Genomic DNA, 27,838 nt, shown 5'->3' with positions numbered 1-27,838 from the left:
TAAAATAGGTTTCTTGGCTGGCATTTTGGGAGAGGAGTAGTTGTCTAGGGCCCAGCAATGATTTTCTCCTTTTTATATGTTCTGTACTGCTGGGTAAAACTAACAGATGCGGTCTCAGTATTGCTGCTGTAATTAACGCCGTCATGGAGAATTTGCTGAGGCATTAGAGAATGAGTGATGGCGCTCAGCATGACCACAACTGACAATCATTACCCCAAACCATTTCAAATTGTCAAGGCAAGTGCTGTAGCAACTGGATTCTGATTCTCCTTTGGAAGCCACTTTGAAATATGAAGTACATGGATAAAGCATAAAAAGGAGTTAAGAACAATAGCATGATAATAGGGTTGGATACGGGATGCCGGCGCTCGGGATCCCGGTGGTCAGAATCCTGACGCCGGCATCCCGACAGGGTTAGTATACAGACACCTGTCGGTCAGTATCCTAACCCTCCCCCTCTCCCTAACCCTCTCCGGCTAGTGCCTAAACCTAAACACACCCTATACCTAATCTCCCCTCAGTGGCTAACCCTCCCCCTAGTACCTAACCCCGCTATTTACCTTTGGGATTCCAGCAATGGCATTCTGAGCACCGGAATCTCGTGGTCAGGATTATGACCGCATCCTGTATGATTTAAGTTTTATTTCATATCAAAAGTCTTCTTTGCAACTAAGAGCAAATGGCATCAAAATAAGTTTCACAAGTGGTTCCATATGAATGGGACGGCGTATTAATCAGTCCTGGGACAAAGAAGAGGTTACTATGCCAGCACTGAACAGACACTGGCTGTTTCTGCCTCACAGGTGCAATGTCAGACCTACTCTTGGGGGCATATTCAATTGGGCGCGAGGTTTAGTGAGGAAAAAACCTTGCGCCCAATTTTAGAATACCGCGGGTATGCGTGCTCCCAATATCCACGGTATCCAATTAAAAAAAAATTGGTCGCAGGGTTTTCAGCTCTGAAAACCCTGCGCTGCGTAAAATATATATATTTTTTTAATCTGCACTTACCTGCCAGGGGGTCTCCGCGACTCCCCTCTATCTTCTTACTGGAGAGGGGGCTGCTGGGAGTCCCGGGGGCTGTTGGGAGGCTCCAGGGAGATGTAGTTCTCCCAGTGCCCATTCCGAAGGGGGCACACACACACACTTACAAAACAGTAACACACACTGACATACTCACCTTGCAGCAGAAGTCCCGGCTTCCAACGCTGGATGAAGAAGACAGCACTGCAGAAGGTGAGTAATTAAGGACTAATTAAGCTAATTGGAAACTTTCAATTGCTTAATTAGTTCTCAGGTGGGTGTATGGCCAGGGTGCCAGAGCAAGTCCCGCTGATTTTTCATTAAATTAACGATTTTAGGGAAAAAATAAATAAATCACACTTGCTCTGGAGGTGCGAGAATAAAGCCTCCCGGCGCATAAAAGTAGAAAAAATCTGCACCTATTTGAATAGCAAAAAACCCGTACCTGCAGGAAAACCTCACACGTGCGGGTTTTTTGCTATTCTTGCACCCAATTGAATATGCCTCTTGGCTTCAGATAGTAGCGCAGATTAAGCACTTTCAGAATCAACCATGAGTATCAGAAAGGACAGAAGCATCGGGGTCAATCCAATTAGCCGCGAAGGGTGCGAGTCGCTGTTGCAACGGCATTGAACCGCCGGCAATGGACCGGCATCTCGCACCCTTCGTGGCCTGCTCTGAACACAATTCTGCAAATTCCGGCTTCCTGTAAAGTGCGCCCATTGCCGTGATGACTCGCGCCTGCGAGATCATCGCGGCTAATTGGATCGACCCCATAGAGTTTGGATATCACCAGTTACCTATGTATCATACACAGATGTAGTACATGTCTAAAGGTGCCCACACACATAGCGATATTTTAAACGATCTTGCCGATTCCGACACATTGGAACGACAGATCATGTAAAATATGGCCAAATCGTGAGTCCCAACTCACGATCACGATGCGATGCGCGTCCCCACTGGTCGCACATCGCATCGTCAGATCTGCCGTGCAGTAGGGCAGATCTGACAATCTAGGACACGATGCACTGTAAAAAGTCTGGATGCAGGAGAGATCGTTTGAAGATTGGACACCAAATCGTGTGCAAATAGTGTGGAGATCGTGTGCAGAGCTGCCGGGGAGTGTTTCAAGGGAAGTCGTACACAAATCGTACACATCGGCTGATCGTGGGCAGATCGGTATGTGTGTGGGCACCTTAAGTGTTATCTAATGCCAGGTAATAATCTGCTTTGTGCGATTTTATCATAGCATCAATTCTATTTCTGAAAGCATAATATTTACATTCCCCATAATACAATTGGGAGAATGGTACTATGCATGTGAGATGAATGAAGTTTGCAGCATGTGTGTGTGTGTCTTCTGACTAGCAGATAACTCCTATTGCGGATGATAATTTACCCCTGATGTTTCATGTGCAGCAGTATGGAGCATTAGCAAGTTACGTTTTCTTGGTCACTGAAGCCCCTACCAAATGCATCACAACATTCGCCTCTCTTTCAAAGGCATCAGTTACAGAGTCTCTCATGCAGCCATGATTATGGGAGACGGGCACTGCAGCATTTATATACATGACCACTGCCATGATGTTATTCACTTCAATCCTTCACTGTGGAAGCTTTGTATTGAGGATGTTGGTACTTTTTGGGCTGGTCACATTCCAACATCAATGTCAGGAATTATTCTGTGCATAAAATGTATACCTTATTTCTTTCATATGACTGAAATCATCAGTTTCTAGCATGGGGGGTGGGCACACTTCATATTTCATACATCTACCAAGTAAGTTTGGCAATGTGTGTAACTTATGTATTCCATCTATTTTTTTAATTTGCAATAGGGTGCACAACTGATAACCAGACAATCTCTATGTAAGAGTCCCTCTGGGTACTCGCCTCTTTCATACAAGTGTGATCCCATGTCTGTAGGAGCCATGATGAAAGAAGTAGTGGGGATTTTTTAGTGTCTGGGCTCAGTGCTGGGGGCATGGAAATAAAAGTGAAGGTAAAAGTGATAAACTGGAGGAAAGTGGGAAGATAAATGTGGAGTTAAAAGTATTTAGAATGTCAACATACTACATATTTATTGATGTGAGAGGAAACCTATGGGGAAAATATACAAACTCCACCAAGATTGTGTTCTGTAAAGCTACATAGACACTCCCCTCTCGCTGCTGTGAACATTCCTATTGCCAACCGATTCTTCTATTTAAAAACAGCAGTCACACAAGAGATGAAGATACAATGACATTCACAGACCCCAGTCAAATGCACCTTGTAAACCAATTCCACCGTTTCCAATATGATTTCATTAAATAATTATGTACAGTTCATTACGCTTTTCTTTTAAATTTTGAATATATGTTCTAAACATTTTGTCTTTATCACAGAGGCAATGGAAAACTGGCATCCTGGACCTGTATATTTGGCTTTATTGTGATGATGTCCTTAGATGTCGGACTGAGTTAACTGAGCACTGCAGCGTAAATTGACTAAAACGACTGGAAGATGCGCTGGGCGCAATATCTCAAATGTTTACAGTTTTTGAAAAATGATGATAGCTTTTATACAATGATCAACTGTGTCTATTTATCTGGTAATTTGCATGCTGATGAATTGGAAATAATTTAAAAAGGGATGATCTTTTCAGAAATGGATGTAGGGTTGTGTGGCTAGCATAGTCTATGGAAGAAGTGAATTAATGTGCTATCTGTGTGGTGGGTGGTTTGGGATGGTGCGGAGGATAGTGAATTGCCTGGTAAAATGGAATCTAAACTGAATGTGACAGGTTTTTACCTCAGTAAGGAAATGTTTTACTTTGCATAACAATAGCAGTAATAGACAACTGAAGACACTTTTCTTACTGTATAAGAAAACATTATATGCCTCTATAAAATTAGTGCTATGCTGTTGGCAGTTACAAGGTAAATAAATATTTCTATATATACCAGTGTTACACCTTTAATTTTTATGCAAGTCATTTGGATGGTGTTTTTATTATTATTTTATTAAACCACTGGCAAGACGATTAGACTCATTGGTGATGCATCACTGGAGGACTGCTGGCTGGATAATTTTAATGTAGTCCTTGGATGCACTGAACACACGTTGCTGCAACTACTTGAGATTTTAAGAATGAATGAACTTGTGTTTCTGTTTCCAACATTTTGCTGACTGTTTAGTCTTAAGATAATTAATTGGTTAACTGCTCACTTGACCTTTTGTACTGTTGCCGAGGGTCATAATGCAAAATCTATACCTCTTTCAGGCTCTTAGCATTACTGTTAACTAGTAACATGACTACTATTGTAATACATTCCTGAATTATCATATTATAAAGCCTCAATGTAATCCTGCCCCTGTACTATAACTGGCTGCAAGAGCTATTGCTGTGCCTTATTTAGTGTACCATTGGCTGCCAGAACTTATGTAATGAGAAGCTCCTGGCCAGCCACTAACCATTCACAAGCAGCTTTAACATTGTCCACCAGCGGGTGACACTTTCAGCAGCAGAATGAAGGAGACATGTAACCGCAGGGAACCCCACCACTACAACTCTGCTTCCAAGTGTGACAGACAAAGAAACTGCTGCTTTTACTGTATAGAAATTAAATCTATGACAGTGATAGTAAAACTGGGATTTATAGAGATGGGGGATAAAATTGGAGTTAAAGAAGAGTTATGTGACATAAGGAATTTAACGTAAAAAACAAATTCAGACTTGGTATAAGGCGGTGACCCCCTTGACCATGGAAAACAACTTTATTAATTCTGTGAAAACTTGTGCCATTGGGGGAGATTATAGCGGCACGCATCGTGTAGAAAGCAGCGCCGATAAGGGGCGCCCCTGTCATTTACTGCCCAGCCTCCCAATCATACATGTGGGAGAAGCAGTATCAGCGCATGTAACGTGCGCTGATGCCGCTTCGGCGGTTAATATATCTACCCCTCTGTCTGAAGCCAGTATATTATTATACTTGATCCAAAGTTAATGTCTGTTTCGGCTTGAATAACTCACATAAAAGTTAATACGGGTATTGAACACAGGAGAAAATCACTGATATCTCCTGTGTTAAACCGACATACCACTGAATACTGATGTCCACGTAATCCTTTTATCAGAACAGCAGTCCTGTCCAATTCAACAAGCTCTGAAAAACTGAAGCTAGTCTCCGATAGCTAACCGCCATCTTCAGCTGGAAAGAGCTATATGAGAGTAAGGAGGTGTCTCTTCAGATTCCTCCTCTCCTTATTCTTATGTGCAGGTCTACAGAAGGAACACAGCTGGGTTGTAACACTCGGAAATGTACTCTCTTAATGGTTTACCATTCACTGGCCAGCTGCTTATTGTAGATGGCCAAGAAAATAAAAGAGATCTGTATTCTTTGAGCGCGCTAAGTTATGTAGGAGCATAACTACTGCAGGTCACCATTCAGGGGCCTGCTAGCCCAAATAGGTGGACTAGATTAACACAGTAGATACAATTATTAGAAGCAATTATTAAAGAACAATTTGCATGGATGTCCATTTCTCTCCTCCTTCTCGAAGTGTCACATATCAAATTAATCAGCACAGTCTGCTGGTGCATCCTAGTCGCATTGCATTACATTTTCTGCAGAAAGACACCTGAAGCAAAGATGTATAAGAACACATTTATATGCATCTGGTTTCACAATCAGTTCAGCGATAGTCCCATAACATGCCCATAAGATGGACCATGTCTGTGCGTTCTCTTACCCACCTCTCAGGCACCGCCCAATAAATTTCTCAGAACGTGTGACTCAATCACAACTGTGACTCTGTGCGCACTGGTTCTGGACGTCTGCACAGTACAACTTACTGTAGAGGGTTTGCAGATTTTACGCCCATATTGTTGTGTTAGGGGTTACATCCTTATTAATTAAATAGAATAGATTGGCTACATTATAGTCAGGTTAAACATTGCTTAATGCAGCGTTCTCCCCAGAAATTTTTTCCAGCCAGATGGCATCCAAAAGTAGCCGGGTGGGGGCCTTCGCAATTATGCGCAAACCGGGAAAAGGGGCATCTCCCAGACCAATCCAGCCCAACATGTCTCAGGCTACTCCCCTACTGGCTCTCAGTCAAAAGTGCCCATTAGGCAGTGCCCCCTGTATTTGTGCCCTTTATACAGTGCCCCCTGTAGTTTTCCCCTTTATGCATTGCCCCCTGTAGTTTAGCTTTGCCCTTATGCAGTGCCCCTATGTAGTGTCCGCAGACTGGTTCCTTATGTAGTGCCCCCAGGCTTAAATAGTGCCCCCAGGCTGGCCCTTTATGCAGTGCCCCCAGGTTTAAAGTGTCCCTTATGCAGTGCCCCCAGGCTGGCCCCTTTATGCAGTGGCCCCAGACTTAAATAGTGCCCCCAGACTGGTCCTGGCCCCAGCACTTACTTTTACTTGCTGGCCACTCTCCCGCTCGCTGCTGCCTCACGCTGACTAGATCTAACTAGACTGGATCTAACTAGCTCCAGCAGGTGCGCGGGGCACGCTCCTCACGTCGCGGGTGAAGTCATGACGTCACCCTCACAGTGCATCACTGGCCTCTGGAGTGATTGAAGTGACTGGAGGCTAAAGAAGCCTCCAGAGGCCATCGGTGGTCAGCAGTGAAAAGTGCCGGACGGCAGGTTGTTTCTGCCAGGCGAAGCGCCCGCAGAAAACAGCCTGGGGAGAACACTGCTTAATGTGAAAAATTTAGTTTTCGGGGCATATCCAATTACTGGCGAGATTTTCCCTGCAAAAATGTACATGGGCATCACGATCAATTTTCTATTGATGCAGATATGCATGCTCCCACGCTCCTGATACACGCAGTATCCAATTGGGAAAAAGTCATCACATTTTTTCACTCAAAACCCCACAGGAATGGAAAAAAAAAAAAGAAGAAGAGAACCAGCCTGTACCCTAAAAAGATATTGGGTAACAGTAATAATGGTTTTTACTGTCCCAAAGAAAAATATATGTTTTTTTAAAAAGTGCATTAATTGGCTCATTTGTGAAAGTATTTATTTTTATTTTAAGTAAAAAAAAAAAATGACTTTTATACAAAAAATGCAAATAAAAAGTAGAGAAAGTGATTTTGGAGTAATGTTAGGCCAATTAAAAAAAAAAATATATATATATATATAAAATATATAGCAATTAATATTCCTTTAACTAAATGCTTTAATTAAGTTTGGGGTGCAAATATTAACAAAAAAATATTAATTTGTGGTCATTTGAGGCCATTAGTGTTTTTAACAACCACTATAGACATGTAATTATTGAGCCAATTAGGCTAATTGACAACTTCCAATTGCCTAGTTATTTAGGGGAGGGGGGGGGGGGTTGCTGTCCAATGGGTTCTGAAGGGGTCCCGGACATTTTTAGCTTAGAATAGGAATTTCCATTTTTTTTATTTTTATTTTTTTTTAGACCTGTTCTGGTGCTGCGAGAACTTAGCCATGGTAATTCCTATAGAAATTACTGCAACTATTTTCTATATAGCAATTGAATAGGAAAAACCTTGCAGATGCAGTGTTTTTCGAAATTTCTCCTGCAATTGGATATGCCCCTCAGGTGACTATAGTTATGTACAAAGATATTTAAGGTCAGTATAAATATTGGTCTAGTAAATGCTTAATAGTCAGTGCATCTTATGCTGGGCATACACTCTGGACAAATATCTGTAAGATATTTGTCCAATCTGGCTGTTTGGAATGAAAATCTGGTAATGTATGGGAGCCAATGACAATCGACCATATGGTCTTAAACACTGGAAAATGGGCAAAAATAATTGGTCAAATTCGTTAAATTCATTTGATTTAACCATACTTGCCAACTCTCCCGCATTGTCAGGGAGACTCCCTGAAATAGCAGCAATCTCCCTGAAGAGTCTAACAATCTCCCTCATTTCACCTTACCCCCATTATGACATTGTTATATAAAGAAACAACAGAGATATATACATTCAAATGGGATCATTAGTATAATTTCCCTGCATTGGTTATAAGGCACAATGATCCCTATGGTTGCATGTATTTTCTGAGAAGTATCAGTGTGTTTTCATCAACAAGTAGATCTTACTAACTGCTTTGGGGCTCATTTACATGTGGATGTAAATCAATTTTATGACACGCCTCTCAGATGTATCAGTACACGCCCACTTTACCACCACACTCATAGGTGCTGCTTTCACAATCTCCCTGAAATGCTTTTTCAAAAGTAGGCAAGTATGGATTTAACCAATTTGTCTGGATGACCATTTTTGTCTGTTTTTCAGTGTTTGTGAGCAAATAGTCGATTGTCATTGGCTCCCATATATTACCAGATTTTCATTCCAACCAGCCAGATTGGACAGATATCTGATAGATAATTGTAGAGTGTATGCCCAGCATTAGGAAAGCACATCCACTGCAACTAAAGGAAAGCCATCGTAATGTAGAAAGATATATTTTGCAGACATGACTCGGTCAGATAAGCACATTCTTTAAATACGCTTACACATCTTGTTCTGACGCCTGCAGTAACTTCAGAACAGTTCACTCGAGTTGTGTTTTAAGTTAACTGGAGCGAACAAATGATTTGAAATCATTATCGGAAGAGCAACCAGGCTATGGTATTATCTACAAGGGGAGACAGTGCTCAATACATATTAATATGGATGGAGTGTCTTTCTTTAAAAACACTATGTATAGCCACTAGTAGTATAATTCCACAATAAACAGCTATGTGAGAGCTATTTTTTTTTCACTTAATCTTTGCCTTCATACCTACATGCTTAAAGTATGTTCCCCCATGTCACGCACATTCATCTTGGCTCAGCATTGTAAAAACAAGAGATATGGTAAGAACTTACCTTTGTTATCTCTGTTTCTACGAAGTCCATAGGGTCCACAGGGTTGACCTTGGGGTATAGGTTGGGAACCAAATCCGGGCACCACGCAGTTAAAGCTTTTAGCTCCCAGGATGCACTTGGGTCCACTCTCCCTATAACCCCACCCCCAGCCAGAGGCACCTCAGTTTGTAAGTAGCCAAAGGCCGGAGGAGGAGAAAAAAAGAGAGAAAACTGGAACACTCGATAACCATACTCACAGAAATGGAAGACGGAAAACCGGTGACCAGTCACACAGCCCATTTGAAGCCAGGTGCGTCAGGGCGGGCGCCCTGTGGACCCTATGGACTTCGTAGAAACAGAGATAACAAAGGTAAGTTCTTACCATATCTCTTGTTTTCTACTTCAGGGTCCATAGGGGGTCCACAGGGTTGACCTTGGGGATGTCCCAAAGCAGTTCAACCAAGGGAGGGGACGCTCCTGTGCTGAGAGGAGAATCCGCCGCCAAAAAGGAAGCATCCTGAGAGGCAAAGGAAAACAATGCCTAGAACCTTAAAAAGGTGTAGACAGAAGACCAGGTGGCCACCTAGCAAGGCAAACCAGCCAAGGTGCCACCGCGAGCCACCCACGAGGGTTACATGGCCCGAGAAAAAAAAAAAAACAAGCAGCAACAACAGAAAGGCCTACCCATGGGTAGGCCCCTGAAGAAGACATACGAGGCCGTCCAGCCAACATATGGCCATAGGCCGGCCATCCTTTCCTGTTAAAACCAGAAATCTCAGACCACCAATAAGGAGTCCGATTTCCGTCAGGAACTTGAATGGATCACATAAATCCACAGAGGCCGGACCACAGTCAATGAGGCCACACCAGCCGAGAGGACTGGGGACTGAATGGCCGCACCATAAGTTCCAGAATAATATGGAACCTGAAAAAGAAACACAGGGTGAGAGCAACTCACACCCTAACAAGATGCCCTCCAGAAGAGGGAGCCACATGAGAACGCTCCCAATTCCGACACTCACCTGGTTGATATAAACTCCCTGATAGAAAGAGAGAAAGCCAAAGCAATAGACCATGTAATGGCTATTACAACCAGCGGTTCCATTAACTTTCCCCGGAGTTAACGAAGAACCACTACTAACTCCCAAGGAGACCCTAGGGAGGACAAATGGAGGCATAATCCAGAGAACACTCCAAAGGATGAACTGGATATCAGAGCGGAGCAATTCCATAACCTAATCATACTGACAGTGTAGAGATCTGCACTGTCAGGAAGGCCAGGCCGAGGGAGAAACCCAAGCCAGCCGGAAGGAATGCCAGAAAATCTGGAAATCCTGGACACCAGAGGATCGTATTGATAGGTATAATACCATAAGAATTATGGCTGCCACAGATTGTGGTAGGTCCCAGCAAAAGCTGATCCATGTGCTCCAATCATTCCAACGATGACAAAGCCATGGAAGCCGTAAGACCACTATAGGGACGTAGTCAAAGACAAACGACCCAGGTCCAAGGCAAACCTCAGGACCCTGAGACAACAGGTCTGGGTAGCGAAGCATCAGGAATGGAGTATCGATGGAGAGACTCCAAAAAACCAAGTACCCCTGACATCTGGGGCAATCAGGAGCCACCAGCAGGAAAGCATCTCTGTCTCTATTGAAACACTTCCCTCGAGGAAGAATGGAGACTGGAGAACACAGGTACGCAAATTGGAAGAACCCCTTCACCGACAAAGAGTCACTGAAGGTTGCTTCAGAATCCCCAGAGTTGGACTGTAACACCATAGTGTGATAGAGTCAGAAGGCCATGAGTGTCACCTCAGGAGGGCCCCCCCCCCCTGCTCACCAGGAGATGAAACCTCTCTTGGGGAAGAGACTAGTCCCCGGGATGCACGTCGTAACGGCTGAGGACTCCCGCTTCCCAATGGAGAGCACCCGAAATGAACACTGTCGAGATGGTCGGGAGGAGACCCTCAGACAATTCCCGAATGTATGACATACCTGACATTGCCACCCAACGAACAGTATTGCTAAAAAGGAAGCCACTGTTCTGACCCTGTCGGACTGAACTTTTTCAGGTTCACCTGGAAACAAGGGCTATGCCAGAGTGAAGCCCAAGACAGGCTAAAGTTCCAACAAGTTAATTGACAGGGTGGAATCGACAGACATCCAATTGCACTGAAATGGATGCGAACCAGACACTGTCCTTAGCAAAGAATACCCTGGACGAGATGGCCATAGTCACCCGAAAAGGGACCGACTTGCCTCCGGGGAGAGCATCATCGTTTGAACAGTGATCCGACAGAAAAAACTCGTTCCATCTGTAGATAAGCCAATTATGGAAAGGCCTGGAATGGAACTGAGCCCATTCCACCCTTCCAAAGGCAGACACTGAATAGTGGACCATGCATCCCAGAGTGTAAAGACATATGGCGACTGCGCAGACATCCATGTACTCCTAATGGAAGAGTGGAGATGCCGTCTTAAGCCAGAAGAATTCTCAGATTTTGAGAATCCAGCAGGGCTCCTAGGTGAAGAATACCCAGAGAGGGATGCAGGGAGGACTTTTTTCCCCTTGATTAAACGTCTGCACCCTGAAGAACCCACAGTCAACCAGACCCGGCTGTAAAGTACCCCGGTGATCCTGCTAAGAGCAGGAGGCCATCCAGGTACAGGAGCATTGGGATATACTGAACAGAAGAACTGTCAGAAAATCCCAAATGCTGGTAAACCCCTGTGGGACTGAGATCAGTCCCAACAGGCAGAGCCCGAAAAATCGTAAGTGCTGTGATACAGCAAACCTCAGTCCATGCTGAGGTAAGGTCTCTGTAAGTACCCGTAGGCACGCGTCCTGTATATCCAGTGATACCATAAAGTCCCCGGGTTCCAAACATAGTATGATGGAGCATAGGGATTGCTTCCTGAACCCAGGTAGCTTTAGGAACTGGTTCGGGGAATTGAGACAGAGAATAGGCCAAAGAGGACCATTCAGCCACCGCACCAGAAAGAAAGCAGAACAACCAGTCCCTCGCTGAGAAAGTGGGGATGGCCCAATTAGCTCCGCTTACCGCAACAACTGTATAGCTTTCTGGATTTGTAAGGCCCTGTTCCGAATAAGGGCCTGCGTACCATCACATGGAAATAGGCCGCCTGAGCAAAGAGAGGGCGTACCCTCCTACCCACGTAGCCGCGGCAACTAGACACTAGTACCGGGCAAACTGAGAAATCGCCATCTCCCAGTGGTAGGCCTGTCTCGTCAGGCTGACGATATATCCGTTGGTTCAGAAGCAGGATCGGCTGGCAGTCCAGGCCTGCTCGGAACTGGATATGTCAGCCCTTGTAAAGGCCGACAGTCTATGAAAAAACAGACCTTTAGGCTGACCCAGAGGACAAAAAGACTTAATAGTCTGAGGCCCCGTAGTGAGCATAGCTGACGGCGGGAAAGTTGTACTGCCACTGTCAAGGTCAGATATACCCTATAGATGGTATCTGCACCTCTGCATTCCCAGAGCGCAGCCATAGGGTATTACGGAGGATACCGTCGCAGCCGGAACTCTGAAAGTTTGGAGCTGGTATCCAATATAGGCATGTCCACCTATGACAACTGCATATATTACGTGAGCGACCAAATACACTTGAACCCCAGACGTGTTGGAGGGGAAAAACATTACAAATACATCAGCTCAGTATGCAATAGTATTACCCATCCTACCATGGCTATAGCATGGTTGGTTAACAACCCCTGAAAGCGAGTATACTGATTTCAGGCAGAGTTACCACCTACGGATCAGAAGAATCCGACCACGCAGGAATGGGATGCGTAGTAACGTCTGTAATCCGACGAGTAACACGCCCATCCACCCCAGGAGGGGCTCATGATGACCCTCAGGGAATTTGGGACAGGAGACCAAACACTGTTGTAATACCTCATATCTGGCAACAGCCAGAGTCCCGCCCTGCGATCCACCCGCTAGTCAGCAACAGGGACCCAGAATGCACGTAATACTGAGGGTGTATGATACAGGTGCAGGTCAACATTCACTCTAACCAGAATGGACCTGCTACCAGCCCGAAAGCAGGGATAATAATACTTGAGATAGGCTTCCCCCCCGTGTAAGAGGGAAAGAGCCCAAAACAGTATCCAGTTCACGGTAGAGCCAAGTGGGAAGTAACCACAGGGCGTCAACCACGCCAATTTGCGTTTCATAGAAAAACGACTTCCACCCAGGGTGGCTGTTGTGGTAATCCCTGCAAGGGGCATGACAGACTATTGTGGCACCAGGGGGAATTCATATACTCGAAAAAACCCCTGTAGGGAGCGGTAGTCTGTGTCACAGGGGAAGAGTGCAAGAAACTGCGAGATACCCTGAGATGAAAAGGGCAGTATGGTGAAGTAACCCCAAGTGAGGTACAACAATGGGGCCCGCCCGGCGATCCGCAATTAAGAGGATCCCGAGAAAACAAACAGCCCAAGGGGGTCGTGAAAGGGACCGGCACCCGATGACGCCACATACAGAACCCTTTAAGAGTTAAATCCTCCGCACTAACACCTGCAGCACATGGCTTGCAGGATAGTAAAAATGGGTGCAGTATAACGCTCTATCTCCTGGTCAGACATATCTGACCAAGGCTTGTGATCAAGCAGCGCTATACTGGTCCTGACTGAAACTAAAAATTAGCTGCAGGGACCCATTTTCAGCGTATGCAACACACAGTTCCACTCAAAATATGGCAACGTGCAGCACGCAACAGTATGTGACAAACCTCACAAATATTAACAAGTATATAAATGTGAGGTCTCAGAACCACCCCAAGTACAGCTGTATTAGGGCAGATAAGGAAAGGGATAGATATACACTGACAGGTGAGAGAATAAAGTACAGTCAGCACTAGCATAAGTCACATACAATGCAGATATACACATATATACATAAACATGTCATATAATATACTGCACTATTACACTGCATGCAACTTACCCAGATTCAGTGTCTGGGAAGGCTACAGCGCTGTGTACACTGACCTAATGGTGAGGTACGCAGGGGGACTGGACCAACTGCCATCTCCAGAGATTTCTGCTGCACCACAGAGAAAATGGCCGCTGGAGACCTCAGAAGAAGCGTGGCCCGCGGAGGAAGCAGCTCAGCGACGCCAGACTATGGATACTGAAAGGCGCGCTGAGCTGAGGGGAGGAGCCGCTGTAACAGGGAAGGCTGTCTCCCCTGGCCGGCTATTAACCCCCGGGACGCCGGCTCCCTGCACCGAACACTAAGTCCCTGGTGGTCTAGTGGACACACGGGGTATGGGGGGCCCGCCGCCACTGCCGGCGCCTCCGGTCTGTCCCCAGAGACCGGAGGCACAGGACTGCATTTCAAATGCGCGGATCACCGCAAGCGGTGACCCGCGCCTTACCTGCTCCCCGTGAATCCGGCAGCAGTCCTGGGCGCCCGCAGAGTCCGGCTAGTACAGACTCTGGGGTCCCGCTGAGATCCCCAGATCTGTACTGGCGTCTCAGCGCCAGCGGGGTGACGGAGCGGCAGCTTAGACGTCCTATGGACAGTCTGACGCTGCCGCTCTGAAGAATCCAAAGGAAAAATAAAAAACTCTGTCCTTTAGAAAAAATAAAGCTTAGGGGCTGCTAATCAGCTCCCCACTGCACTAAACGGTGACCCGACTCCGGCCGGGCACAACTTAAACTGAGGTGCCTCTGGCTGGGGGTGGGGTTATAGGGAGAGTGGACCCAAGTGCATCCTGGGAGCTAAAAGCTTTAACTGCGTGGTGCCCGGATTTGGTTCCCAACCTATACCCCAAGGTCAACCCTGTGGACCCCCTATGGACCCTGAAGTAGAAATGTGATTAAGACCATACCAAAATGTGATAAGGCTGTCTAACTGGCTTTAAATAAGCTTTATATGCCACTATAGCACGAGAACCACTCATACCCTGATATCACATTTTTAGCATGGGAAACCTCTCACATTAAAGGGTGTCTCCTGTAATAGTCAGTGTCTAAAATTTAGATGGAGCATATGCAAGAAAAGCACTAGTACCACCAGTGTTGCCCCTATTTGGTTCTCCCTGTTGCCTGCATTCATTAGCTAGGCAGAGTGTGTAGTAACCTTCCCACTGATCACCATATGATGAAGTAAGTGTGTTAGCATAATGCAGAGTATGAGAATGTGTGGCTCCAGGTTCACATTTGGGGGTAGTAATTACACACACTAGATAGTAGATTTACCCCCTGAACAAAACTGTTGCTACCAGATCTTAATACAAGATAGATAGATCCATCTCTCTCTATCACACACACACCTATTATTATCCTTTATATTTATGGTGTGACGAGGATTCCACAGTGCCTTACAAATGAGCAAAACAAAAGACAGTGACTTACAGTTCAAATCAATGCAGGACAAGGACATGGTTTATAACAATTGCTGCATCAGTGATCATAATGCCACTCAAATAAATAACACGGCAGCAGCAGCAAAGGGTTAGGTGCTATTGTAGGGAGTACATAATAGTATAACTAAGGGAAAGAAGAGGGAGGATGAGGATCCGGCTCATGAGAGCTAACATTCTAAAGGGGAAGGGCAGACAGGAGTGACACAGATGGAATAGACAAGAGGTTCCAAAACACGGTCCTCAAGGCTCCCCAACAGTTCCAGTTTTAGAGATATCCATGGTTCAGCTCAGGTGACTTAATTTGTACCTCAGTTAATTTGACTTAACCACCTGTGCTCAACCATGGATATCTCTAAAATCGGAACTGTTGGAGTAGACAGTGAGGAAGAAGCAAGGGGTAGTGGGTTAGGATGAGACGTGAATAGCTTTGATGAAGAGGTGGGGTTTGAGAGTCTGTTTGAAGTTTAGTAGAGGTGGAGAGTCTGATAAGGAGAGTGAGGGAATTCCAGAGGTAGGGAACAGCACAGGCAAAATCTTATAGGCGGAAGTGGGAGGAAGTAATCCGTTGACAGGAGAGGTGGCATGCATTTGTGGAGCAAAGTGGGCAGGCAGGAGTATGAAGGGAGATTGTGTGAGTACTTTGTAACTGGGTGTTAGAAGCTGAATTGGATCTTGAAGGGGAGCCAAATGTAGAGCTTGCAGGAGAGAGGAGGCAGATATAGTATGTTTGGAGAGAATGAGCTGGGCAGCAGCACTGAGGACTGATTAGAGTGGAGACATTGGAGTCAGAAAAGCCAGATAAGAGGAAGTTACAGTAGTCCAATCTCGAGATGACCAGTGAGTGGATGAGGGTCTTACGTGCCTCCATGGTGAGAAAGGGTCTTAGCCAGTGGCAGATTTTGCCTAGGGGCTGCGAGGCTGCAGCTGACTAGCAAAAGCCACCACCTCAGTGTAGTCCTTGACTGCACTGGCTACATGGTGACTGGCAGTGGCTTCCTATTGGAAGTGCCACCTGCCAGTCACATATACAACAGGCAGCCCTGGGGGGAGGTGTCTCCTCCCCCTGGGACTACCAGTCCGGGCTGCTATTAGCAGAGAGTGGCTTCCAGGAGGAAGCCGCTACTCTGTCTTTCAGTCAGCCCTAATTTGCTCCTTGGGGCTGCAGACAGTGCAGTCCTTTGGAAGCCAGTGGTGAAATGCGCATGCATGGCTCCCTGCCGCCAGTGCCGGTCCCGGCGCCTGATAGATCGATTGCGCAGGTGTTGGGACACAGCCAGAAGGGGGCAGGAGCCAGTGAGGACCCTGTTGCTTTCAGCGGCGGCAGCCCCCTCACCAAAGAGGGTAGGAGCTGCCGCTGGTCTTAGGATATAAATAAATATTTCTGGAGATGGAAACAGCAGAACTGTGAAAGGTACTGAAATAGTTTGAAGGAGAGTAAGGAGTCAAAAATAACAGAGCATACTTGGGGGCTTAAGGAGATGGTTGTGCTGCCAATAGAAAAATGAAATTGTGGCAAGTGAAGCTATGCAGGAGGGTGGGAAGATGATCAGCTCAGTCTTAGACGTGGGGGCATATCCAATTAGCCGCAGGGTTTCACCCGCGATACGAGTGAAAAGAGAGGGGGAGAGGTAGATCTGTGTTATAAGTATAGAGATTATATTTGGAGGCTGATTAATCACCTAGAGAGGATGTGTAGAGGGAACATAGGGGAGGTCCTGAAACAGAACCCTGGAGGATACCTGTTAGTGGAAGTGGGGGGCGAGAGTGGAGACATGAGAGGAACTAAGGAAAGTAGTCAGAGAGGTAGGTGTACAGCCAAGAGGTTAGTGTCACGCAGACAGACCTAGTAAAGGATTTCAATGAGAGGCGAGTGGTCCACAGTGTTAAAAGCTGAAGAATAGTCAAGAAGAATGAGCAAAGAGTAGTGTCCCTTAGATTTGGCATCAAGGAGGTCATTGTTGAGTGTAGTCAGGGCAGTTTCAGTCGAGTGGAGAGAACGGAAGCCAGACTGAAATGGGTCAAGCAGGGAGTGGGAGGAAAGAAAGTCAGTAAGGTGGTTGTAGAGAATGCACTCGAGTTTGTAGGCAAACGGGAGAAGATAGTTAGTTGGAGTGAGTGTTAGGATCAAGGGTGGCATTTTTATGAATGGGGGAGACAAGGAAGAGCCTGATGTGAGGGAGAGATTGAAGAGATGGGCAACAGAAGAGAAGTAGTGGAGGAGGCGGGTGGGGATAGTGTTAAGGGGTGAGTTGGAGAGTACAGGACTGTATGAGAGCCATGACTTCATCTCCAGATACAGGGGAGAAAGATGTCAGAGTTGGTAAGATGGATGGGGAGGGATGGTCTGGAAAAGTAGGGGGTAGGGTGCTGAGGGTCTGGTGTGATGAGATGTCCTGACATGGAGTCAATTTTAAATGTGAAGTGGGTGGCAAAGTCAAGAGCAGAGTATGGAAGGTAGAGTTGAAAGTGGCGAAGAGACGACGGGTTTGAGGACTGGAAGGAGACAAGTTACTTGAATATGACTACTTAGAGAGAGGGCGGTACTGTTCGTTGAGTGCATAAATTTGAAATGGGAATAAGTCTACAGAGAAGAGCAATTTCCTCCACTGTCACTTGGCGGTTCATGAGCACTTTTCCAGGTATCTGGTGCTTTTGGAGTGCCAGGGTTGAGATGTGGATCTGCGAGGGTGAGTAGTGATCGCCGGAGCAACAGAATGAAGAGCAGAAGTAAGGGAGACATTGTAAAGAGAAATGGCAGGAGAGAGAGAGATATCGTGGGGAAGACAAGTAAGTTGACCAGGGAAGATAAGGATAAGGTGTCAATAGCCTCAAGGTTCTGCTTAGTGAAGGTAGCCTTGGGAGGCAGAGGTGGAGAAGGGTGATTGATAAGTTAAAAGAGAATGTGAAGTCAGAGATGGGGAATTGGTGTAATCAGAGATACCACAGCAGTGAATGAAGACCAGATCAGGTAAGCGTCCACTCAACTCACATGGGAGGGTAAGGAGGTCCACTGAGAGAGACCAAGGGGTAAATTTACTAAGATGGGAGTTCTATTAAGAAGTGATGTTGCCCATAGCAACCAATCAGATTCCTGGTATTATCTTCTAGAAGGTGCTAGATAAATGAGAAGTAGAATCTCCCATCTTAGTAAATTTAACCCCAAGTGATGATGTGGAGGAGTTTAGAGGCAGAGGATTCTGTGGGGACATCTATAGAATTGAAGTCACCTAAGATGAGGGAATGAAGGTCTGAAGAGAGGAAGTGGGGAAGCCAGGAAACAAAGTTGTCAGGCATTTGGAGGGAGGACCAGGAGGACGATAAATGACAGCTGCTTGAAGGTGAACAGATTGGAAGAGGCGAATAGCATCGAATGTAGACAATGAAAGGTATGGTTCTGAGGGTAGGGGAAGCTGGAGGGTAGATGGACCCAATACCGCCACCATGGCAACCCACAGCCTGGAGGTATTTGAGGCCCCCCAGAGGAAAGAGCTGCGGTATAAGTGGGGGAATCGAGGCTTTGGTGATGACAGCAATGGCTAGGAGATTCAGGGAGTTGGAGATGAAAAGGTCATGGATGGGGGCCAGTTTGTTACAGATATATCTAGAATTTTAGAGGGCACTGGAGACCGGGACAGAGTTAGTGGGATAGATGTGAATGAGATGATCAGGGTTGCTGTAGCGCTGGGCTGAAGTTAATTTGGGGGACAGAGATGAAGAAAGTGTAGTGAGTTCAGGTAAGCCTGTTATTTATGTTTTTGTGTGATAACTACTGGGGGGCCTGCATAAGGGGGAACACTACTGGGTGGTCACTGTGTAAGGGGCACTAATGGGGGCCTGGCTGCATAAGGGGGAGCACTACAGGTGCAGTCGCACACAGAACATACACATGCCACATATCATAATCAGCAAAGTCTGCTTGTGCTCCTTATTCGCATCGCATTTCGAGTTAGACAGATTTGCAGTGAAAAAGACATAAGAAAAGACACCCAGCAATGAGTAAATTCGCATGGGACCTCTGCGCATGACTAGAAGGGCTGTTTAACGTGACTGCAGCAACAATGACGGAGGACAACCCCATCAGGTTAAGATAGGCTTACATTACACAGTCTGTATATTATCAGATACAATTGATAACTAAGAGAGTTATAGCAAGTCACATGATCAGCCTTTGATGATTTGATACATCACATCTGACCTGCATTTCACCAATGCTATATATCTTACTAATGTATCATTATTTTCATATATAACATGTAGGTTAAAAAAGCATATCTTACATTGTGAGATGTCATATCAGCAGATAGAGTTGATAACAGTTCTCTACAAAATCCTCAGATATATGCAGAAAAACATAAAAAAAAACTAGTGCAATACTGTTTAAATATATAGTGTATTTACATAAAATCGCACTCATACAGACTTCGATGTACGCACTTTTACTACGCATGCGCAGGATTGAAACGGCCATTTTGCAATGAAAAGTTGGACTTGCGACCAACTTTACATGAGCCTCTGTTTTTGTACAGTTTTAAAACAAAACAAAAAAAAAGCCATGTTCAACCCACAAATTGGTAGAATCCACAGTGTGTAGGTCATAAGTTCATTTTATCAAACTTACATTGTAACTAATATACAGTATAACTGAACATTAGTTCATGCTGAAATTTTACAGTGTTGGTTTATCACAACCATGCCTTGTAGTAAATCTATTCATTATTAGGCACCATCAATAGCCTCATATGAAGTAGTCATACTTAACCCTTTAGCTGAATTCTATTTGAATCTGTACATTGCTGGGTTAATGTGTTCCGGGCTTTCACACAAGTGCTGAGTCAGTGCAGAAGAATGCATTTCTTTAGCCATTCCCTTTCTCTAAGAGCACACAGCCAAGGGAGGTGTGCAGTAACATGAGGGAGGAGGGGAGCATGTTACCGTAATGTGGAAACCTTACTTCCCTCCCTCACTTTCCCCGGGGATCGCGTGCGGATGCCTATATTTACCTGATGCCAAAAGAGTGCAATGCAGACAGAAAGGACAAGGTGCAGCTGGGTGTAATTGTGGTTTGTGAGCAAGGGCGGAACCCAAAGCCAAGCAGGAGCTCTGCACGCACAGGAACAATGCTGCTATTCTTGTGAGATCCAGGAAAGAACGGGCCTGGGAAAACTGTTGGCTCATGTCCGTACACCTGAATTGCTTCAAGCCGGAACTAGCCCTGCAGTGCAGTATGAAGCAGATCTTCCTAAAACTGCTCTGCCTGCCTTCTTTACTTTTTTATTTATGTACACAGTCAACTATATACATGGTACAACAAATTAATGTATGGAATAGTAGTGCTGAATGACCAGTTGGTACCATTTCTGGTAGAGAATTCTATTACAGTGAATTCCTTGCAGCCATTTTGGTATTTTTCATTACAGTGTGTCCCGGGTGGTACTTGCTGTTACTTTACTGTAGCCGTGTACGGATAATACATTTTACCACTATAGAGCAAACTCCCGCAGAAAACAGTACACAAGGGTTGTGGAAATAAGGTTATCTATGCAGTAGAAGTGATCGTTTGCAAAATAATTCTTAATAAAATAACCTATCAACTAATACATGTTTCAGTATACACCTGATTTATGACGTAATAATAAGGGGTAAATTTACTAAGAATAGTGTCTGGTCCAAGTTTAAACACTCACAGCATCGCTGAAACAGTCACGTTTTCCAAAAATAGTGTTTTACTTAATCATGTGTTTCAATGGTGTATGTCAATGGTTCCCAAACTGAGCACCATGGCACCCTGGGGTGCCTCAGGTCACTTGCAGGGGTGCCTCAGGTTGGTGGTCCAGCATCAAATGGAATAATTTATGGTCAATGTAATGTAAATATGTGAACAAACAGAAGCACAAACCTGAAAAAAAAAATCAAAAAAAAAAAAAAATCAGAATTTCTCAATAACAAAATTTTGGCTTAGGGGTGCAGTGAAAACAGTGCTGATACTCTAGGGTACCGTGATGCAAACAAGTTTGGGAAAACTAACCCTAACCCCAAGTTCCCCCCGAGAACCCTAAACCTAACCCTCCCCCCCGCGCGGCTGTCCATGACAGTCTCCCGGCTTACCTTCAATCGGTAAGCTGGGTGTCGGTCTCCTGGCGTAGGGAGAATGCCAGGCGTCTGGATTTCCATGCCTGTCATTTAACCCTTGCCGGGATTATAGAGTCGGGAAGCCGGCGGTCGGGATTCCGTCCATCGGCTTTCCGAATGTTTCCCCTTTTCCAGGGCCTTCCATCAGTGCCAGCTCAACCTTTGTGTTTCCTGTAGTCTACTTGGATTACGCATCTCAGTACTTTGGCTCCACAGTACCTTCCTGCTACTGTGTCGCTGCTTAGCAAGCTGAGCTGCTCCCTGCAAAAGCCTGTGTGCCTGATAAGCTTCAGGTGCTTCCACTATTCTCATCTGCTGCTGGAAAACCTCCATTGCTGTCTGTCTGATCATCTGCAATACCTGTGTAAAACTACAAGTTACTCTGCATTTACTGTCACCTGCAATACCTGTATAAATTACAAGCTACTCTGCAATACCGATGTAAAACTACAAGGTACTCTGCATTCACAGTCATCTGCAATACCTGTGAGGATTTACAAGCCACTTTGCAAGACTACGGTAACTTTTGTTCCTGTTTCCAGCATGGACAATCCACATATATAGTTTACAGTTGTTCTCTGTGCTGCAAGCTTCACCCAGCTATAACAAAACCTTGGTCACTGACGAAAGAAAAACAAAACCAAACACCAATTCTGACAAGGGGTAAATTTACTAAAGGCTCGATTCAATTGCCTGCGATGTAAATAGTGCCAGGAGATAGCTCCCAGAGCTATTCAATTATGAGCGGTGTTAAGTCGGAGAATGCCCGTTCTCGCGACTAAACACCCTGTTTAAGGCGCGAGAACGGCCATACCTCGACCTAACTTCCCGGCGTGATTGGTAGAAAACAGCCTCGCGCCGGGACTTTTGTCGGATTTCTGCTCGAACCCCCGGAGGGGTGCGAGAAGAAATCCTTAGTCGGGGTTAGTTGCATGGTGTATTGAATAGCTCCGGGAGCCGATTCCCGGAGCTATTCACTTTGCACAGAATAGAATCGAGCCCTAAGATGGCAAACATGACGGCAAAAACACAATCCCACAAAGAAATAGACAACCAAGCACACAAATAGAAGTTAATCAGACAGAAATACAACTCACAGACATACGAAGAATTGTGTTTAAAAACACGATATAACACAGAGCAGAATAGATAAAATCAATAGAAGTGTGTGTTCTGCCGAAGCACTGCAGAGATCAGTCAGATATGTTTAGTGCATTTGTGTGTGTATACAGTGTAAACAAAGGGTTAAAAAAAAATAATATAGAAAAAAATGGTGTACCCCTCCCCCCAAAGCATAACCAGCTGTGGACCTCTGAGCCCATTCTGGTGCTGGAAATTCAGGGGGAAAAGCAGCGCGGGGTTCCCCCATATTTCCCGTAACCAGCGCCGTTCTCAACCAGCTATTACTGGAGACACACACCAGGTGGTCCCCTATGCCAAAGCATTATCGAGCCCCAAACTGGTCACCCCATCTCTAGGATTCCTTGGATAGTGGGGACCTCCTCCCCAGAATCTCCTCCCCAAGTATATTGCAGGGTTGGGGCTATTTCCAGCATCCCTTGTGCTGGCAGGTGCAGTGTTAATGAGTAAAATTTTTAATTAATATGGTTCTTTACAGTGGGACTGCAGGTTCCAGCAAGGAGTAGACACGTATGTAGTGTGAGCATGAGTATCTGCATACTTTTTTTAATATATATTTTCTTCACAGTGGGAGTACAGGTGCCAGCAGGCACTTAGTGTCCGGGTATGGTGCCACTTGTGCTTCTCACAGTGCCGCCATGCCGGGGCCAGCATGCTGGGACCTGTAGTCCCACTGTAAAGAACAGTTAATTACTATATTTCAACCATTAACCCTGCACCTGCTCTCACCAGGGGTGCAGGGAATAGTTCCGGGCTTCACTCCAGCTTTGGGAGGGGTCGCCACTACCCATGGAATGAAAGGGATGAGGTGACCAGTTTGGGGCTGGATACTGCTTTGGGGCAAGAGGGGACCCCGTGATGTGTGTCCCCTGTTATGGCATTGCGCCCTGCTGGTTAAGCCCAGTACTGGTTACAGAAAATATAGGGGAACCCCACACTGTTTTTCCACAGAATTTCCAGTATCTGTATGGGCTCAGAAGTCCGGGACATGTTATAATATTGGGATGGGACCACACAATTTTTTTTCTATTGTTTTGCCCCTTATTTACACACTATACACACGATAGCACTGCACAGATCTAACTGATCTGTGCAGTGCTCAGCGGAGTCTATTGAGAAGGGGACAATACAAGTGAACTCACACACGATACAGCACAATCAGTATCATCATCGAATCTAAAGAGAAAGGCAAACACAATTCTTAGTAAATCTGTGATTTTGGATGCAAAAACTCGTTCGAATCCCAGCGCTGCCCAGGGTGTTTAAACGCAGCCAAATATCATTAATAAATAAATATCATTAATAATAAATTGTGACGATAACTTACTTTCTATCACTGCAATAAGCGACGTTTGATAAGTAGACCCAAGACGTCCAGTCACAAATAATTGTTGCTTCCAACCTAGCAATAATAATAAAAAGAAAAAAAATGACTCAATAAACAACGATCTAAAGGATCTATTTAAAAAGCAGAAAATGGTGAAGTGTTTATTTCCACAGATATTTCTGGTGTTATGGGGGCCCATACACCTAAAGGCCAATTCCACGTTCTGCTGACTTGCCGACCATATGTGGGTTGGAATTGTGGAATAGAGATTGTCCAACATGTTAGATTTTTATAATCCCCCAACACAGGAGTCGACAGAACAGGGAATTGCCCAGATAGAGGCTAAATGTATGGGCCCCATTACTGATTGATCACCAATTGGGCCATCTGGCCAGATCCAGTGGTGTACGGGCCAGATTAAGAAACTGAAGTCACTGTGGGATGGGCTATATGGCCGTAATGACAGGATTCCCAGTGGATAGATGTCTGCTAATCAGGTAGGGCATGTGTTGGGTAAACATTCCTTTTAAATTGCAAATATAAGCATGGAAATGCAAACTTAACTAAAGCTGGGTACACTCTGACAGATATATTGGCCAATCAATTGATCGGTCTATATATATATCTGCTGCCCATCGGCCAGTGTGTACCAGCGATATGTCTGTGAACGACGTCATTCACAGACATATTGCGTCGGCTGTGCTGCAGAGCCCATGACAGAAATCTGCCCACCAGCCAGTGTGTACGGGCGGTCTGCCAACCATCCGCACACATGCAGCAGTGGCCACGGGGAGGGGTGCGGACACGCCCGACCCGCACCCCCGGCCGCCGAGACCCGCTGCCAGAGGCAGATGATGGTCGTTCAGTGTGTATGAACGACCATCATCTGCAGATCACTCGATATGCAGATATATCTGTGTACTCAGCATAAGACTGGTCTGTAGTATTATCAATTGTTTAAGGTCAACTTCAGCCTATTGGTAAAGATTTCCCATGAAGCATAAGTAGATAGAGAGCACTTTTCCGTCAAACTTAATTTGACAGGTACCACGCCCATTTCTCCACCCCCTGCCACTCCCACTTTTCCTCCCCTTTTTGATATCGTTTAATATGGTTTTGATATTGAGAGATATCAAAGCCATATAAACTGATATCTTTTTTGATAGGCTTTGATAAATAAATCTAAATCAAATGTATATAAATGCGATAGGCCTTGATATAAAATTAGTTCACTGTTTAATCAGACATTGCTGCTGTTAGATGAAGCATTATCAGTAAGATGTTTTGTCCCATAGCCGGTATTGTTGTTAACCCTTCGTGATAGCTATAAAAGTAAATACATCTTTATGTAGCAGGCAGCCATGCCTACGAACAAAAGAAACGGTGCGTCGCGCCGCTAATCGGAAAAAGCGGATGAAAAAGGCGTATTACACGGTATTGAAGCCCGGCAGTTATAGCGGCTTTGATAAGTATTATAAGGCCAATAAAGACGCGTTTAAAAGAACAGAAATAAAAAAATGGATGCAAAAACAAGATGCGTATACGTTACATAAACCGGCTAGGAAAACCTATAAAAGGAACATGATCTGCGTATCCGATATAAATCAGCAATGGCAATGCGATTTGGTATCGCTGATAGACCTTGCGGAGTACAACGATGGCTTTAAGTATATATTAACTATTATCGATATATTCAGTAAGAGAGCCTGGGCTGTAAGCCTAACGTCTAAGAGCGCAGCAAATGTCGCTAGCGCTTTTGAAAAAATATTTAAGCAGGGCTGCGTGCCAAAGAAGCTGCAAACCGACCGCGGTAAAGAGTTTCTAAACAAAATCCTAAAAAAACTGTTAGAAAAATACGATATACATCATTTTACAGCCAACAACGACGTAAAGGCGGCGGTTATAGAAAGATTCAACAGGACTTTAAAAACACGGATGTGGCGCTATTTCACAGCGCAGAATACCTACAGATATATAGACTTTTACAGGACTTCATATACAGCTATAATAACACGTATCATAGAACGATTAAGTGTACGCCGTGTGATGTGAACGCCTCTAACGCTTTGAGCATTTTTAAGACGATGTACGGCGAATACTTTAAAGCTAATAAAATTCAGCCTCGATTAGACGTCGGTGCACACATACGCGTCTCCAAATATAAGGATATATTTCAGAAAGGCTATGAACAGAATTATTCTGAGGAAATATTCGTCATACAGGCTGTGAACACTAAAGGGCTTAGGCCGCTTTATACGTTGGCGGATCTTTTCAGCGAAGTTATAACTGGCAGTTTTTACCCCGAAGAACTTCAAAGCATTCCCAAAAACTATAACAGAACTTACAAGGTGGAAAAGATTTTACAAAATAAGACGGTCGGTGGTCAGAAATACGCGTTGGTCAAGTGGCGCGGATACCCCGCAAAATTTAACAGCTGGGTCGCTGCATCGGTGATAAAGGATATATAAAACACAACATCTGCTGAACAAGGAGAGATGGATGACAGATCGTTCTACATATCCTTACCCAGCAATGCCTCGGCGGACACATTCCCGCAAAATAAGATTTCTAACTATACAACAAAACTTGCAAAACCAATACACTTAAACGGAGAATGGGAGGTAGCTCTTACAGAAATACAATACCCCCACACCTGGAATACTTTGGAAATACACGATTGTGTGTTGCAAATAACAAAGTGGGGTGGCCAGAACTTGGATATCACGAGGGTGTGCAGTAAACCCGGTTTTTATGAAACAATCGAGGTGCTACTTGTGGTAATCAATGCAGAAATTGCACAACATAAACTGGAGGGCGGTTTAAAACTATGGTACGATCCGCTTGAACGCAGCGTATCCTTCGACAATAAGCCCTTTTACCAGATCACAGCAGGCGCTAAGCTGACAAGAATACTGGGTTTACAACCTAAAACTATGTTTTTAAAGCCATGCGCCGACATCAATGGAGGACAATATACGTTGTACGTGTACACAGACATTATCGAACACCAGAGGGTCGGCGATAGTTATGTCCCATTGCTACGCACGGTTGAAATTAAAGGGCGTAACAACGATATGGTCACAATTCGATACGAGAAGCCCGATTATGTACCTTTGTGCAAAGCACATTTTGACACTATAGCCATAGAGATAAAGAACGACCAGAATGAGAACATCGCATTTAAGTTTGGGAAAGCAATCGTGAAACTACACTTTAGACGACGCAAAAACGATTTTTATTAACCGGGCAGAATGGTCGCTGTTAAAAATTATGGCGATCCGGCACTGTATGCGCAATATTATAAAGCGCAAGCCGGTAATGGTTTACCCGGATTTCACGGCAGCGCTTACATGTACGGCTGCGGTTTAGGCGGTATTTTTCGGAGCCTTTTCAGAAAAGCGGTGCCTCTTTTCCGGAGAGGTCTAGAGTTAGCTAAACCGCACGTGAAGACCGCGGCACGCAATATCGCGAAAGACGTTATTGGACATGCCACAACGGCGGTGGTGAATAAAATACACGAGGCAAACCAATCCAAACAAGATGGTTCAGGTATAATATATACAAGAAAAGGCGTGTCTAAAAGAAAACGGAAGCGCACGATAGCGTTTCCGCCTTGGGTCAACCCTTTTTTAAATAAAAGCAGGAGGCGCCGCAGCTTAAAGAAGAAGAAGAGAGAACCGAAGCGCGGTGCTGGTGATATTTTTTAAACATCATGTCTTTCATACACACCGAGTCCGTAGAATGCGCAAAATCAGAGCTGGATCTTTTTGACGTGCCCCCGACACAAACTAGCGCAGAGAAAAGTCTATACGTCGAAGTTCAGCCTTTAGCGGCGTTATCCGACACAGCGCCGCTTGAATTTTATATAGCGGCCAGCGGTGAACACTTCTATGATCTGAACAACACCCTGCTGTACGTGACGTGCAAGATCGTACGACCGATAACACGGCGATAGCCCAAGGGGCCCGGGTCGCCCTTATTAATT

General features: G+C 45.1%; 1 protein-coding gene and 1 long non-coding RNA gene across 6 annotated transcripts in view; one reads left to right on the top strand and one right to left on the bottom strand.

Moving 5' to 3' along the window:
* Nucleotides 1-3,968, top strand: part of SLC39A11 (solute carrier family 39 member 11) — a 536,505-nt gene extending 532,537 nt beyond the window's left edge. For all 5 annotated transcript variants that reach the window (XM_088474528.1, XM_088474527.1, XM_088474529.1 and 2 more), the window contains one exon: nt 3,414-3,968. In XM_088474528.1, the coding sequence (XP_088330654.1) occupies nt 3,414-3,492 (79 nt within the window). In that variant the 3' untranslated portion in view covers nt 3,493-3,968. The remainder of the gene's footprint in view (nt 1-3,413) is intronic.
* Nucleotides 1-20,278, bottom strand: part of LOC148540887 (uncharacterized) — a 32,626-nt gene extending 12,348 nt beyond the window's left edge. Inside the window, exon 1 of the long non-coding RNA XR_015878796.1 lies at nt 20,258-20,278. This is a non-coding gene — a long non-coding RNA (uncharacterized LOC148540887). The remainder of the gene's footprint in view (nt 1-20,257) is intronic.
* Between the last annotated feature and the right edge of the window lie 7,560 nt (nt 20,279-27,838).

The sequence above is a fragment of the Taudactylus pleione genome, unplaced genomic scaffold (assembly GCF_031769625.1).
Source record: "Taudactylus pleione unplaced genomic scaffold, aTauple2 ptg000016l, whole genome shotgun sequence".
Taxonomy (NCBI): domain Eukaryota; kingdom Metazoa; phylum Chordata; class Amphibia; order Anura; family Myobatrachidae; genus Taudactylus; species Taudactylus pleione.
The sequence above is the reverse complement of the archived record's forward strand: the minus strand, read 5'-3'. Positions and strand labels throughout refer to the sequence as shown.